The 17,430-nt window shown below is 45.3% G+C and overlaps 1 protein-coding gene across 1 annotated transcript in view; it reads left to right on the top strand.

Moving 5' to 3' along the window:
• The window catches only part of atosa (atos homolog A), a 59,604-nt gene extending 42,848 nt beyond the window's left edge, over positions 1 to 16,756 (top strand). Inside the window, exons 8-17 of the mRNA XM_083760113.1 lie at positions 262 to 377; positions 1,144 to 1,332; positions 1,685 to 3,056; positions 5,607 to 5,738; positions 7,643 to 7,731; positions 9,831 to 9,921; positions 11,567 to 11,725; positions 12,522 to 12,590; positions 13,826 to 14,022; positions 15,263 to 16,756. Coding sequence (XP_083616239.1) covers positions 262 to 377; positions 1,144 to 1,332; positions 1,685 to 3,056; positions 5,607 to 5,738; positions 7,643 to 7,731; positions 9,831 to 9,921; positions 11,567 to 11,725; positions 12,522 to 12,590; positions 13,826 to 14,022; positions 15,263 to 15,416 — 2,568 coding nt within the window. The 3' untranslated portion in view covers positions 15,417 to 16,756. The remainder of the gene's footprint in view (positions 1 to 261; positions 378 to 1,143; positions 1,333 to 1,684; positions 3,057 to 5,606; positions 5,739 to 7,642; positions 7,732 to 9,830; positions 9,922 to 11,566; positions 11,726 to 12,521; positions 12,591 to 13,825; positions 14,023 to 15,262) is intronic.
• The last annotated feature ends 674 nt before the right edge of the window (positions 16,757 to 17,430 follow it).

Below are 17,430 nucleotides of genomic sequence, written 5' to 3'. Positions count from 1 at the left end.
ACCCATTCTGGGCGGGAACCTCTTTTGGTGTTTTAAAGCATTATGTCATACTTTAGCTATTGAAAAATAGCAGATCTACAAGCTACGAGCTTGTAGGTCTGCTATTTTAGAAAAATCGTGAAAATGTGTCGCAAATGTATATATATTCTTTCAGAACGGACATTTTTAACTCAAATCTTTGCTCGGGCCTAAATGGGTTTTAAAGCGCATTGGGAGAATCGGCCTCGGGTCTCATTTGTACTGATTGTAAATTGTCTGCAGGTGAATCTCCCTCCGCGCCAGGGCTCCCCGCTGTTCCACAGGACCACCCACCACTCCCCCACCCCCTCCCGCTCCCACTCCCCCTCACCACACCCGCCCGGAGCCAAGACGTCAAGGTAGGTCTTATACATCATCGCCTGGTCACAATAAAAAATTTTTTTGCATATTCATTAGAATTGTTTCCATTAAAAATAAATGTATAAGTATAGAATTATTATTATTATCAGCATCGTCGTCATCGTAATTATTTAAAGTATGCATTTTGTTTATGGGCATTCTGTCATTGTCAGTCTTTTTTTTTAGTTTTGCAACCACTCCAAGGAACAGCAATGTCCGTGTTCACCTATGCGTTCACATATGTGTCCGTGTGACGTTAATGAGCACCAGTATATGACTATGAGTACCAGTAGGGGCGCTGTTGTGCCAGAAACAGAGAGAGATAGTGCTGCACTGTTGCAGGTGGGGGGGAGTTGCACCACTCAGTTTTTTTAATATATTTCAGTTATTTGTCATAGCTCCCACGCGCAATGTTTGTTTAAATGTCATATTTGTATTTGTTTGTTTTGTATACAGACAATTATTAACAATCATTAAAGGACCACTTTTCAACCTATTTTCATATAATAGGTCCTCACTAATAATCATGATAAAATGGCACGATTATTTCCTACTCGGTCTGTGTCTCATAGGAGGGCTGTGGGCAGTTTGATAGCCCTCCTATGAGACACAGACCGAGTAGAAAAAGAATTGCGCAATTATTTTCATAATATGGAGGACCTATTATATGAAGATAGGTTGAAAAGTGGTGAAGTGGTCCTTTAATCAATCACAATGTTTGACAATAATCGTCAACTAAAATGTCCTGATTGTGATTGTGTCCAGGTGGCTGTACCCCACCCTGAACGGCTCCTCCCCCGAGCCCCCGCCGCACCACGCTGACGACCTCCTCGGCCCGGTCAGCGACCTCATCAACGGTGACCTCTCCAACAAGGCTGGGCTCCCAGAGCCAACGCCCCTCAGGGCCTTCAAGGCCTTCTCATTGGCCGAGCCGCCGCGCAGCCTCTCCCCAAGGTTATTGATAGTTTTGGAATTTTTCATTATCGTTTAGTTTTGACTTATTTCTTTCTCTAATTCGGTTAATTTTTGTTCGTTTTTAGAGCGGTTTTGCTAGTTTATATTTTTGCAAAAGATGGCATTAAAAAAAAAAAGAATATTCAGTTACAGATACATTTTATAAATAAATTGACATAAACGAAAACTATGGGCATTTTTGTCTATCATTTTAGTTAGTTTTGTAAACGCACAATACAGTTTCATTTGGTTATCGTTTTCTTTTCCTTTTCTAGTTTTTTTTTAGTTCAGAACACATTATTTCCGTTAGTTTTAGTTAATTAACTCTAACAACCTCTTTTGCCCTCTGCAGGCCCTCCTCCGCCACAGAGACCAACCCCCTGATAGGCTCCCTGCTGCAGGAGAGGCAGGAGGTGATCGCCCGCATCGCACAGAGGCTCAACTTCTGCGACCCGACCACCCCGCCCCTCCCGCCGGGCCTGTTCGCCCCCCACCACGACCCCACCACCACCGCCACGCCTAAAGCCACGTGGGGCGGCGTTAACCACGACGACGTGACCAACAAGACCAAAGAGCCCGCCGACGCACTGCCGCCCTCCTACGAGACGATGGGCCGCTACCGGCCCGCCCCCTCCTCCTCCTTCCCCGACACGCCCGTCGTGGGCGACACCACCACCACCACCGCGTTCAACAAGCGGGAGACAAGCTCCTCCTCCTCCCCAAAGCCCGCCGCCTGCCGGAAGCTGAAACTGAGCGAGACGACCAGAGAGCAGCACCGAGAGGAGGAGGAGAAGAACGCGGAGAAGGAGAGGGAGCGAGAGCGAGACAGCACCCTGATCGCCCAGGCGGTCCAGGACATCACCAGACTGATCCAGGAGCGCCTCTCGGCGCCCTCGCTGTCCCCCTCGCGGGGCGGCGGCGGCGGCCCCCTCCTGCACCACACGCACACCACCACGGTCACGCACACGGTGCGCACCACCTATGCCTCGCACGTGGCGGCCTCGCACACCACCCCCCCTCCTCCTCCTCCTTCTCCCCCGCACGTCTCCTTGCACACGTCGACCACCTCGCGCCACACTGCCGCCACCAACGGCTACGTCGCCAACGGCCACGAGCCGCCGCCGCACACCGCCGCCGCTGCTGCCACGCACCGCACACCCCCCGTTTGCACAGAAAAGCCCCCGAGAGTGGACCCGCCGGGGGGGAACACCGAATGCCGCTCTCCTCCCCCTCTCCCCCGAGCCCAGAACGGAGCTCACGTTACACTTGAAGACTTCAAAGGCCTGCAGCTCGCCCCCCACCACGCTCACCACCACGGCCAGCAGGCCGGCCTACGTTTACAACAGACTTGCTCCCGAGAGGAGCCCGACGGACACCGGACCCCCCCTCCTCCTCCTCCTCCTCCTCCCCCTCCCGGTGTCGTCGTTGTCCCCGAACCACCGCGCGCCTCTTCCCCTCTTCTGGAGAACGGCCTGAAGACCAACCTGCACGCCGCCGGGCCACACGGGGCCCTCCTGGCGTCGTGTCTGAGCTTGAGCCAGAACTGCAGCGTCCCCTCCCAGACGCAGACCATCTCCTCCTCCTACAGCATCACGCAGGTCCACCAGCTCCCCACTGCCCCCCAGGACCAGGAGAACCGGGCGCCCTCCTCCCCGACGTGTGGCTCGTCGGCAGGCTCCAGCTGCCCCTCCAGTCCAGAGCCCACGCCTCCTGCTAACCTGTTGGTAAGAAGAACCCTCGTTTTAGTCCACTGCTTCTCACAGTGTGGGTGTCCAGGGATTTCTTTCCGTGAGAGAGAAGGGGGTTCAATTTCAAATGAACCGTTTACAAGCAGTGCTTCTCAACCTTTTTCATGTCCAGATTGATATGTATTCGGCTGCTAACCCCCACCCCCCCCTTCTTTCTCTACAAGCTGTGAGTGTGTGGTTTAAATGATTGTGATCATGTGTGAAATCTTTTGGAAACCCAAAGCCCTGGGGGTCCACGCCACGAACCACTGCTTGTGGTTCTCACTGGTCTGTAATTCTGAGAGCGTGTACAAATGTATGTATTTGTACGCTCTCCGAGTCCTCAAAATTAAGACAAGTTTGAGAGCCATTGCCTTTAATGAGCAGTTTCTCATTTCTGCGTTTGTCCATTCTTTTGTCTTTTGTGGTCTTACCGTTTATTTTGTTCTGCAGTGCCTCAAAACTATATGCGGCTGGCACAACATTTACTTTGTTGTGTGTGTGTTTTTTTTTTTAAATAACTTCCTGGCTGGAAAAGGACGTGCCTTGTTTAAGTAACCACTTGAGCCCTTTATACTTTGTCGTCGTCGTTGTTGTACGAAAAGAGCTGATCTACAAGCTCACAACACGTTGGCAGTGCCGCACGTTGGGAGCTCGTAGATCGAGTTTTGGAAAATGCTCAAGCATTCTTTACTTTATTTTTTCTGTTCTTTTCCCATAATAGAGATGCCAGAGGTAATGTGGTAAACAAACAGCACATTGCTGTGTTCAGTTCACACTGGCCGATACAAAGCGACGTAGCATTTCGCTCAATGTTGAAGTGTTAGAAGCGTCGATGTCGGCATGCGTTCGATGAGCTAGAGCAGTGGTTTCCAACCTTTTTTCATATCCAGGCCCGTTATTTATTATGCATCTGAGCCACGGACCACCATTTGATGAGATTAGAGCTACATAGCCTCGGTACCAGGCTTTCATTTATTTTTATTTTTTTTAAGATATTTTTTTGCGGCTTACGCCTTTTATTGATTTTTGAAGGGACAGACAGTAGGCTGACAGGAAACGGGAGAGAGATGGGGGGATGACATGCAGTAAAGGCCGTGTCGGGTCCGGGAGTCGAACCCGCGGCACACTGCGACTGGATTACCAGTCCGGTGCCCAGACCGTTACGCTACGGCCTGGGCCCCAGGCTTTCATTTTTGTTGGTGCAAAAATTGAAAGCCTGGAGGAACGCATTGGCCACTCTGGTCTAAAAGTGGGAGTAATCTCAGCCGCGACCCGCCCCTCTAGAGCAGAAACCTAACACGTTAGCTCAGGCTAAGAGCTACATAGTACAGCAGATAATAGGAACGATCTTTCACTTGGTGATACAAGCGTGAAATTTGGCATGAACATGCCTCTGGGTCACCTCTTTAACTTTTTTAACCGAGCCAACGAAAAATCCAATATGGCGGTCATTTTTCAAGATGGCCGCCAAATAATTTTGAGGTGGTACCATTAGGAGAGATAACGGGCTGATCAAAATAGCAATTCTTTCTACATTATCTAATTGTGTAGATGTCTTGTGAATTAAGTAATGCAGATGTTTCTAACAATAATTTAAAGGTATATTCAGTGATTTCACTTAATTCAAATATCACTTATTTTTTTGTTTTGTTGTGATAATCCTCCCTACTATAGAGTGTGCTGGCCATATAAGGAGTTCCTCCCTGTCCCCAGTTAACCCCTGGGGGTCAAAAAACCGTAGGTTTCGTTTTTGACTCTCTATCCTGATTGGACGAAAGGCTGGGTCCCACAGCCAAAAACGAAACCTAAGGTTTTTTGAGTGAAATCACTGAATATACCTTTAACTATTGAGAGTGTAGAATTAGGGTCCATTTGGTTTCATAAGATATACAGTAATAAGGGTAAAATAAATGTTATTGCCTGGGTTTCAAAGAACGTGGAACTAACTGACGTTAAATAATTAGCTTCCCTCACATAATTACAAGCAGGAGGAACTGTGTGAAGAAGAGAGAAGGTGAGTAGCCACAGTTGAAGCAAGCTCAACTCAGATAGTAACTATAACGTCAGGTCTCCTACCTAATTATGTCTTTTTATCCCATTTTGGGCGGGAACCCCTTTTGGTGTTAGCATCATGTTATGCTTTAGCTATTGAAAAATAGCAGATCTACAAGCTCATAGCGCGCCACTCGGTGGCGCGCTATGAGCTTGTAGCTCTGCTATTTTTGAAAAATCGACTCCACTGACATAGAAACATAGCTTTTTTCAGAAAACTATCAGGATGTAGAAGACATTTTTTTGAATCTGATCTCAGGTCAAATTGGGTTCAAAACCCCCCAGTGTGGATCCATTTGGGATTTGATGTTATTGCATAAAGGGTGAAAGTGTTCAAGTTTGCAGCAGCTGTGGGGGGGGATCGGCATGCAACCCTCTTGACTGATGAACACTGCTGGTGTTGTTTTACTGGCCCGGCTGGCTGAGACTCGCCGTGTCTGAGACTCTCTCTCTCCCCTCATCTCTCTGTCTCTCTCTCTCTCTCTGCTCCAGCGGTCCCACGGCCCCTCCCCCCTGCGTCCACACTGCAACAACAGCTGGAAGAAGCAGAACCGACGCTCGTTGGATGCCACTGCGACAAAGGCCTTCCACCCGTGCACCGGCCTGCCCCTGCTCTCCAGCCCTGTAAGACACACACACACTCACACACACACACACACACACACACACACACACACACACACACACACAACACACCCTGACACTCATTCACTTTCTCGTTGTCAACATAGCGCGTCAAAGGGCATCCTTGGCCTTGCATCAGACGCCAAAGGAACCTGTCCCATTGTGACTGACTTTCATACTGGCTCCGTGGTTAGTTAGCTAAAGGTTGACACACACACACACACACACACACACAAAAAGCCACGTCGTGACTCATCTGTGGCTCATCAGCCACAGATCTGACTAAGTTGCAGTTGAAGTGAGAATGTCAGATCATCACGTGACCCGTTGGTGAGCTACTGTTTCCTGTTGTGTGCTCAGTCTGGGTATCAAACTCACACATGCATGTATGCAGGCGCTCTCACATGCGCACGCACACACACACACACACACACACACACACACAATACCCACAGAAGGGGAACGTACAGGACACTTATTCACCACCAGGTCTGTTATTAAGTTGAATGAAATACACAATGATTAGAGGGGAGAACATTTGCGCGTCGACAATGTTGGCTTGCAGGTAGCAGTAGGTATATCAACCCTAACATGGGATGCTAATGGTGCTACCTGGCTCATTACAGAGGGGGGGGGGGGGAACAACTTTAACACACACACACACACACCAATGTCGTATTTCTTTTTATCACACTGTTGTGTGTCATAATGCCTTGAATCATGGGATTCTAAAGGCATGTAACAAAGTGTAAAATCTGCCATTACGACTAAAATCTTATGATATTTACACTACAACATGTGACTAAAATGTGACTGAAACTACAATTTACAATTTACAATTTAGGCATTTAGCAGACGCTCTTAATCCAGAGCGATTTACAATAGTCAAGAACAAAAGCATGGGAATACATCACAAAAGCATTTATCATAAAACATGCGTAAGCTAAGAAAGTAACAGTGGAATATCTATATTTTGAGACTATACATATAAACTATATATATATACTACTATGCTATACATATGTACTATGGCGTGCTATGACTATATACAATGCAATTATAGTGCCGTCTACATAACATGCTATAAGTCTGTATCAGACTTAAACTAAAGGAAAACTACTCAAAAGTCTATGTCTAAAACTTAAATCAAAATGTGCTGTTGGCTGGATGGTGAGGATAGACCTGTACAGTTTGATCTGTTATGAGCTCCATGGACACTGTCACCATTTGCAAAGTAGCAGGAGTGAGTATGTTCCAAAATCAGAATCCCCCATACACACACAAGCACGTGCGTGCACACGCTCTCTTGACATTGTAGTCTTTCAAGCCGGACAACTATTGCACAATCTTTGACTGTTACATGGAGTCTGTAACTACACCTGCTGTCAAGTTGACAGCTGTTTTTGTCACACTTCTACGCAGAATATATTTTGAAGAATATCTTTAAAGCGTATCGTTTTCTGTTCCTTTTTCTGCTAAGCAGCAAGCTAGGCATGCTTCGACTAATTTATCAGTGTTGCGATGTATTTATGTGCCTGAAAATATGAAACGGAAGTGGGTCTGAGGCGCACTGTAGTTCAGCCGTAGTTTCTTCGCACTTCCGTTTAGGCGGAAGCATTGGGGTGCAGTACTTAGTTTAGACAGTTTTTGGTTTAGACTAGTCATTGGTTAGACCAGTCATTAGTCCTACAACTACAAACTATCTCAAACCCTCACCCTAAACCTAACCTCCCTCAGGGCAGCACACCTAAACCTAACCTTAACCCATGTCTAAGCAATGACTATAGTCTAAACTAAGTATGCACCCCGAAGCGTTGTTGTGAGCCAACAGTCTAGTCTCTCTCTCTCTCTCTCTCTCTCTCTCTCACTGTGTGCTTTCTAACCACGTGTTCCGTCTGTCACAGGTCCCTCAGAGAAAGAACGCCACGGGCTACTTTGACCTGGACCCGTCTCTGACTGCCTGTAAGGGTCAGCCTTGGGCCTCTGGGAAAAGGTACATTCATCTCTGCTTCTTGTCACTTTGAAGGCACTCTGTGTCTCGGTCCATGGACTAGTGGGACCCAATGTGGGTCTCAGTGCTGACTCTGTTCATTTTTGAGTACTCTAAGTCCAAAGGACTAAATTCATCTGCTTTGAAAATGTTTTATTGAGGGATATAATGTCTTGGATATGACGTACATATAATAAAGAAAAACTATTATAGATGGAGGATATTGCATGTCATAATACTCCAGATGCGGTAAGTCAGCATAATATAAAAAAAAAGGTCTTGCCAAAACGGTTAAACTACCCCGGAGGGACACTGCGGTCAAATAAGTATATAATAGGTTTTTATCTAAGTAGGCTCGGGAGCCATTTGGCCCATAGGTCAGGAGCCCATCTCCTGTTTCTAGGAGCGTGGGGCAGTTTGTAGTACACCCACTGGACATGATGTACAAGTACACCCCCTGGACATGATGCTAGTACTGTATGTCACTGGGACGTTCGTCCAATCCAGCCCCTTAACTCTTAACTCTAGTTGTTAGCATAAATCCCAGTTCACAGTGGGAACTCCGTATATTGGGGTCCGTATATATGGACCTAGCAAATAACGTCCCTTAGTGGTCGGGTACGTAATGCTGAGTGACAAGCAGGGTGGCATTGGGATACCATTTATAGCCTTTGGTATGACTTGCCCGTGGATTGAACCCTGACCTCCCAACCTCAGGGCAGACACTAACCAACCAAGTCCACTGGTTTATGTGGTTAAGTCCTATAATACTTCATGGTACAACCAATTGCAAAATGTATGCCTATTTAGCATTTGAGTTCACAATTCGTCACATGCTTGTAGAGCTATTGTTTGACAAGTGGTGGTGCCAAATTTAAAATGGTTAAAGAGAGAAGTGTCGTGAAATTAAGCCATTCCCGTTCGTCCGATACGTACAGCCTAGATTCTAGAAAACAAAAACAAGGCATTCGCGGTATTCCCATGATGAAGAATGAAGACACGTCTTGTCATTATTGGGAGGAGAGTGTTGCTCATGCTCGCCAACAATGACTCATCTGTCAAAAAAAGAGGGAAAAAAAGATATCCTATGAATAACAATAACATATGAATAACAATAACACATGTGAGGTCATATCCCCAGAGACGTCACATGTTAAAGGGGGTGAAAGTGATTTGTTTCTTTGTTAAAAACTACCTTTTATCTCCACCGTTTTTTGTTAAAAGGTTGAAGCTTTATATTTTGATAGTAATTATTGATAGATTATTGGTCAAGTAACAGGGAACTCCCTGTCTGTCCGGCTCTTCATTAAACGGAAAAAACAGGATCCTGTATGTATTATCTCTCCTGATTGGATAGAAATGTGTATTCTGACCGAGAAGGTTCTGTTTACCAGAGCCATAGAGTAAGACATTGAGGCGGCAGAAAACAGCCTGGTCACGTGGTTAATGTACTCGCGCGAGCCCATAGACTCCAATGCATTCCGTAAACGTCCGGTTGTCCCCTTTTCAATAGAAGTCTATGTAGAAGAGCCTGGCCCCATGAAGTGAACAGAGTTGTCGTAACTCTGTCTAAAACTCTATGGCTCTGCTGTTTACTAAAGAGCTGGACAGAAGGGATATGTCGCTGTTACAGAACGAACACTATAGCAATGATTACTAGGGGAATAAATGGAACACTTAATTCAACAGCAGATTATCACCTACACCACCTTTTTTAACATGCTGTCTTGTCTCTGTCACACTGCCACCTGCTGCAGCACCTGTGTACTGCTGCACTCATAATCACACATGAAGCTCAAAATGGCAGCCTGTTCTTTATATACATGGATCTGTAGTGTAGAGCACCTCCCCTCACCAAGCACACACAGGATGTGGCCTGAAATTCACTGCTTCTTTTGATGAGTCCTTGTCCTGGGAAGTACCGTATGATATTTTGCATCCTTGTCATGTGTTAGACCTTCCGACTATTGCTCTGTGACTCAGGTTGACTCATGTGTATGTATATGTAACTATACCCGAGGCAAGCTGGAGCTTTAGTCAAATGTATAGTATATATGTGAACCAACAAGTGTGTGTGTGTGTGTGTGTGTGTGTGTTTTTAGGGTGTGTTTGAAGAGAGACGAGAACTCTGAAGAGCAGCTGTTCAGTGCCAGCGCTCCACCTGCTAGCCTCAGCCTGCTGGGCAACTTTGAGGTAAAACACAGAAAAAGTACACACACGCACGCACACACTCACACAAAAACACATTGCTTTCTTTCTTGACACATGCTAGGAGGGATTAAGAATGTCCACTACAGAAGGGATCAGGGTGGTAATTTGACCTTTGCCACTACCAAAAAACCTTCTACGATGCCATAGCGGCAGTGTTGAAGCCACTAGTTGTAAGAAAGAAAGAAAATAAAACAGAACACATGCTAGGAGGGATTAAGAATGTCCACTACAGAAGGGATCAGGGTGGTAATTTGACTTTTGCCACTATACCAAAAAACCTTCTACGATGCCATAGCGGCAGTGTTGAAGCCACTAGTCTTTCCCACGTGTTTTATACTTTATGACATATGTTTACTTAAATGTATTCATCAATGAAAAAACTGGAGACTGGAAAAGTGGAGGCTCTAATCAGGCTGAAACCTTGTCCAAATTTGGAGTCATACGTCATGGATTATGTCAAAGACTGGGCTACTTGAAGTCTGAGATCCACATCGGAGCCATGGCGTTCCCATGACGATACTGAGATAAACATGATGTTTACAAATGAAGAATGGATGTACAGTTAGTACGCACACTGTAGAAAGGTCTCTGGATGGACTTTTATCAAGGACAACATTTAAACCCAAACAGGTCTTCATCATCTGATTCTTGTAATACATTTAAGTTTTTCAGAAAACTTGGGTCATGATTTAGAAGGTGTCAGGTCTAAATTAACCTGACTCCCCCATCTGGCGGAGTCAGGTTAGGTCTAAATGGGTTAAGTGATACATTTTTAATGTATTGCTTTATTATTTAAAGTGTAGAGAGACAGGAAACCAAGGGCAGATGGAGAGAGCGATAGGACACATGCGAGTCACGACAGGGGCCAAGGCTTGTCCCCAACCCGCAATGAGCACTGAAAGCTGCTGCTGCCACTGAAAGTGAAAGTGGCTGCTGACATTTTCACTCCGCCGCCCGCTGTGGTCAGCAAATGAGAAAGTGAAGTTGTTTTTGCTGCGGGGTGAGATGTGGCGTGACAGCCAGCAAGTATCGAGGGGATGCCGATACTGCTTTCAGTAAATCATTAAACGTGTCCAGAAAAAGTTGTTTTCAACGTTCACTGCCACATTGTTTCCCACCACAATTGTAATAATAATACTTGTTTTCATACTGTAGATGTTTTGATCATGTTCTCTTGAAAGGTGCAATCAGGTGTGTCGTGAGCTTGTAGACCCGCTATTCTTCAGTACAGTTGAAATGGTGCTTAAGTGGATATGGGTCCTGGTTTGGCTGTTTGAAAACATGGTTATCCTAGTATCTATCGTCCCTGTGGGGTTGAAACAACTGTTGCTTTTCATCAAAAACAGAAAAAGTAGCCGATCTGAAGCGACACGTTTCGAGCTTGTGGATCTGCTACTTTTGATGCTTTTGTGTGATGCTGTGCTGTAGTATGATCAAGCAGGGCATTCATTTACAACAAGAAATCACACAAGTGAAGGGTTAATTGTTTGTTCAGAGCACTTTAACAAACTAAATACAAGTCATAGACTTGGCTGCCAATATGACGTGTTGTGGAGTAACTGGACGGTGTGTGTATATATGCTGTGGGAGTATTAAACTGACAGAAGCACTGTTGTTGTCCTGACAGGAGTGTGTGCTGAACTACCGCCTGGAGCCTCTGGGCAACGTGGAGGGCTTCACGGCCGAGGTGGGCGCCAGCGGATCCTTCTGTCCCAGTCACATGACCCTGCCTGTGGACGTGTCATTCTACAGTGTCTCGGATGACAACGCTCCCTCGCCATATATGGTGAGCTTTAATTCCGTACCCCTTTGCTCTCTCTCCATCAATAATTCAATCCATTTCGGATTTGCTTCCTTCCCCGCCTGGGCTGGTGTGATTGAATGATCTTTTGAAGTCAAGAAACCTACGGTAAAATCTGCAAGAACTAGAGATCGTCAAAACCGCCGGCGTGCATGCGTCGTCTTATGTGCGTTTTTGTGTACATGACATGTGGGGGTAATTTGTTGTTATGTATTAGGTCAGTGGTTCTCAACTTTTTATTTGTTTGTTTGTTTTTCCAAGCACCCCCAAATCGTCTCTCGTCATAGCATGTTGACGAGCTGCTATTTTTGATACTTTTGTATCCTTTATGAAAGTAAACCCCAGAAAAAGCCTCACAGACCCACATTTGATGATTATATATATATATATATTTTTTTTTTTTTTAATTATAATTTTTAACTCTAATTCCACAATCCACACACACTCTGAGACTGTACAGATGGGCCCACTGGGTTCCTTTTATCTCACAGTCTCACTGTTCCAAGGGCCCCCCATTGAGATCCAGTGTACAGGTACATTCTCATGGGGGTGCCCCGCTGGCCTAGCGGTCCAGGCACATCATGCCACATAATAGGCTCTGGCCTGACAGCGTGTCGCGTGTTCGAGTCCCGTTCATGACGCCCTTTGCTGCGTGTTTCTCCCTGTCTCTTCCTCCCTCTTTCCTGTCCGTCTTCACTGTAACTAAAAAAAAAAAGAATAAGCTGTATTCTCATGTACTGTTATTTATTCCTGACGCTGTTTTGTGGCATTTCATCTGCAGGGTGTGATCAACCTGGAGTCCCTGGGGAAACGGGGCTACCGTGTACCTCCATCAGGAACCATTCAAGTGGTGAGAATCCTTCCTGGTCAATATTATTTTATTGTTTGTTTTTTTAACAAAGGTTTTGTTGACACCACGTTCATGACCTACATGCAAACATCCTACATACTTTGTGGTCATTATTATTATTATTGTGCTCAGTGCTAGAGACTTTCACAAAGACCGATATTTTGAATCTGAGAACAAAGAATGGATTACTACATACCTGGCAACATGGGGAGAGGGAGGCCCCTTGTGGGGAAAGAGGGGAATTTGGTGAAGTGGACGCTGGGAACACAACAGGATGAGGGTTTCCATCGGTTTCCTTGGCAGTTGATCCACTAGTGGAAGTTATTGAGTTTCCCTGACCCGAGTGTTCCATTGGAGTTTCTCTGAACCCCAAGTGTTCCAAAACACATGGAAAACATGTGTTCATAATAATTTTGCACCATGTGAATAAACCGTACAGCAATGTCTGAATGAGACATTGCTCTTTTAAACCTGGTCAGTAAGCGTGTATGCCAAATGCTGTATATCTGTAATGAATATATATAGAGAGAGAGAGAGAGAGACACACACACACACACACACACACTATTTGAATATAGGTCAAACCTTTCATAAAAGCAAAGGTTAAAGCCTCATTCTATGATTCCTTCATCTGTGTAAAAGAGAAAGAACATTGGTTTAGATTAGATAATAACAAGAACATCATACATTTTGCGTATTGTAGGGCAAGGGGTCTTGAACAGGGGGGGCCTCTAGGAGTTACTACAGGGGCACTGCAAAATCTTTCTGTGATAGGAAGGAACCTTTTTTTTAACATCTTGAACCTTAGAACCCTCTGAAGGAAACGTTATCTGAACATCAGCTGATCTAAAAGCTTCTAGATATAGGATAAGAGGTTAGGATGGTGTACAGGGAATAAAGAGCAGACCAGTTTTGAGGTTTTAAGTGGATAACTTTCCTGAAAATTCACTTTAAACATGAATCCAAGTCGATGCTACACAATGATAGCGCTGTCAAACAAATCAATTAAACTATCTATGAAATCTAATGGAAAGGTTCATCTGCAACACAATTGTATGTACAAATATGTAGTGTGTGTGTGGGGGGGGGGGGGGGGTCCCTGCTTCATCTTTCTTTTGGTTAAGGGGTCCTGAATTCTTTTTGAATACAACCGGCGTAGGGTACAGAGAGAGTGTAAATCTAGGCCTTGAGTAACTGACTGTTCAACCCTGTTGTTTTCACCTGTGTCCCGCCAGACCTTATTCAACCCCAATAAGACGGTGGTGAAGATGTTCGTGGTGGTGTACGACCTTCGAGCCTTGCCCGCCGGCCATCAGACCTTCCTTCGCCAGAGGACCTTCTCCGTTCCCGCCGTCCGCCGCGACTCGCACGCCAGCCGGAAGCCCCTCGCCCTGGGGCAGGGACGCACGCTGCGCTACCTCGTTCACCTGAGGTGTGTGGGAACGACCGCCATTCACATTACACTTTTCCGTACGACGTTGTCTAAAGGCCCCAAACCACACCGATGGGTTGCCATGCAACTCCTTGCAACCCAAACGGTTGTGAATAGACACAAGTAGTTGCAAGCACCTGTTGAATTGAACCAATTGAGTCACTTGCGTCGACATGCAAAAGGATATAATCACACCGCTGCGACGAATACTAAAACTGTTTTGTTGCGTCTCGACCCATTGGTGTTGTTTGGGCTTTAGAGTAGGCATTAGGGCTTGAAACTTGAAGCACATGACAAACTTTCATCATCAGCAAAGAAGCTGCATACAGACATTCTATGTCAGAAAAAGCAGTTGAGTTTCATAGTCATTGAGGGGCACGGTGGCACAGTTGGTAGTGCTGTCGCCTCACAGCTAGAAGGTCCTGGGTTCGATTCCCGCTGGGGACGCTGTGGGCACTGGCGGCGTGTTCCCTCCTCCGCGTCATCAGTGCCCATACCCGAGGCGGGGGTCGGCGATAGGGCCTTTCTGTGTGGAGTTTGCATGTACTCCCCGTGTCCCCTAGGGTAGATACCCTCACAAAAACATGCCGTAATCCTGGTCTCTAAAACTACCTCCCCCTGGCCAGCCGGGGCGCCTGATGGAGGGGAAAGGAACTGGTCGGAAATAACGTGTCCCTTCCACGCGCTTAGTCCGGCCGGGGAAATTCCCCTCTGTCAGGTGAAAAGAAGCAGCTTGAACTCCTCATGCATAGAAGGAGGCATGATGTCAGTCCGCTGCCCCCCCCAGGTTGGCAGAGGAAGTGTAGCGCCCAGGATTACATTAGATAATTGGCACTGGGTGAAAAGAAAACTGGGTTACAAAATCGTGGGATAAAATTTAGAACATAGTTTCATAGTCATTCACATAATGTCTCTGTCGGGTGGAAATCTCCAAATGTCCAAAGCTGTTAACTTTTCAGGGTTAAAATTCTAAAATTGCCACAGTAGCAGATCTACAAGCACAAAGTGCCTCGCTTTGCGCCACTTTTCGAGCTTTTTGAATCTGGATCTGCTACCTTTGATACTTTAGTGTGACGCTGTAGTATGATCAAGTAGGACGTTAATTTGCACACACCTACAAAATAAAATATGGAGATGAGAGGTTTCTCACCCGACAGCAACGATATAAATTATATAAATACATCAAATATGGTAATTGTGTTTAACCTTGTCTCTCCATCCCTGTCCCTCTGTCCTCAAGGTTCCAGAGCTCCAAGTCTGGTAAGATCTACCTCCACAGGGACATCCGACTGCTCTTCTCCAGGAAGTCCATGGAGGTGGACAGCGGTGCTGCCTACGAGCTCCAGTCCTTCACAGAGTCGCCCGCTGACCCTCCATACTCCCAACGCTGTTGAGAAACCAGCCCCCTACCTGACCCCCCCCCCCCATCGCCCCTTCCTCCTCATCCCGAAAAACACCCAACGGGCCCACTACTGAAGCCTAAGACAAAACACAAAAAAAAACACACCACCACCACCACCTCTTCTTCCATCACCAGGGATTGGATATTTTTCCGTTGCCTACTAGTTCCCGTGTGGCTAGTATTTGAATTGGGTGTGAAATAGGCGCAGGGTGACAGGGATGACAGTTAGCTAGTCTTTTGAAAATTTAAAATCTTTATAAATTCCGTCTCTGCCCCAGGGCACAGATGTGACAGGGGAGAGCTGAGAGGGTCCGTTGAGAGATCTAGAAACCTAGCCTCGTTCTCCGTGACCCCGGAGAGAAAGCGTGGGTGGGTGGTCTCTCTCTCCCGGGGTCTCGAGAGAACGGGGTTGTGTTTTTAGATCCCGCTCTCCCAGCCAACAGGGCCTTACGTACCAGATTTCATAGGTAAAACTTTTTCCTTCTTATTCTCTGGCCTTACTCCACCTGTGTGTGTGTGTGTGTGTGTGTGTACTCTCCCCAGCGTCTTGCAGGAGAGAGGAGCGCAAAGCATTGGTTTCTCTCTAGAGGCCATCGGACCCCTACATTTACCCTGTATACATTTGGGACTAAATCATTTTCAAATCACTTTCGTTTCAAAATGTTAAATGGGAACTACATTTCATATCGTAATGACTTAAGTGTTCATTGTCATTTGTCAATCTCTTATTCATAGATTGGATATGAAACCCTACCCCTTTTTTTTCATGGCAAAAAAATACCCAATTGTTTGAACTTAAAAAAAAAACGCTTCCAGCGTCGACTGAATTGAAAGTGATTTGACCCAGAGCAGGGAGGGGGGGGGGGGGGGGGTCGTTTACATCTGAAACCAGACATTGGTGGCAGCTTCTGGTGTGACTGTTAAAACAAATGGAAAGAAAAAGAACAACAGCCATGGACCACTGAAGAAGTTGATCAAGCAATCAAGCCAGAGAAAATCGACAACATCATCAGAAGCGCACTGTGTTTGTTCTTTTCCAACGATAACTGGAAATGAAACAAAAAAAAATAGTAATATTCTAATCATTTTTGTACTGTTACAGAACCACTTTATCGGAAGTGTTGCAATAGAAAGAGTAACCCTAGTTTAGTGTTTACACATTTACTTTCAGTTTACCATCAGTTATTTAATATTTAAATTAATATTTCAGTTACTACTCATGTGACGTCTGTCATGCTAAGCATTATGATGTAGTGCAAACTGTGTAAATTATAGTATGTATTTTTGACATTAATATTCAAATCTGAAAAAAATAAAAAATAAATATCTATATATCTTATAAAGCCATCTTTAAATCTGTTGTGCTCTGTGCATCCTGTGTTGTGAAAGCTTTATGATTTCTTTGTTATCTTAACACTAACAATCAAATGATTGTTTAGAAGATCCTTGGCCTACATGCTCATTCTAAATGGTTCCAACTGAAATAATGTATTAAATTATCACTAAATATTAAAACAAAATAATGCAGAAGAAGTCAAGCCCTTTTTAGAGGGCAAAGAAATTCATACTGTATCGTAAAATCTTACGGGTGATAATTGATGAACGATTTTGGAGCGGGCAAATTGATAGTGTGCAATAAAGGGATGAAATCTAGGAATTATTTGGAAAGTCTGTCCACTTGTCAGTAAGTCTTGCCCTACAATTCAGAAAAGGTTTGTTAGACTAGCTGCATTCAACGTCCAGGGAACCATCTACATCGCTATTTTATAAACTATGGACCACTTTTTTTATATATATAAACATCCTAAAAACGTAATTGTTTAACACATGAACCACATTAACTATAAAGTCCCATATTACAATGGCAGACCTACAAGCTCACACTAGGTTTCATTGCAACCTGCTGTGAGCTTGTAGATCTTCCCCAGTCAAGTATATGGGAATCATGTGGTCGAAATAGATTCCTGTAACAATTACTACATTATTATCGAACGAGACAATCAAAT

This window comes from Protomyctophum parallelum (genome assembly GCF_964188405.1).
Source record: "Protomyctophum parallelum genome assembly, chromosome: 2".
NCBI classification, from domain to species: Eukaryota; Metazoa; Chordata; class Actinopteri; order Myctophiformes; family Myctophidae; genus Protomyctophum; species Protomyctophum parallelum.
This window is presented reverse-complemented; position numbering and strand designations above follow the sequence as displayed.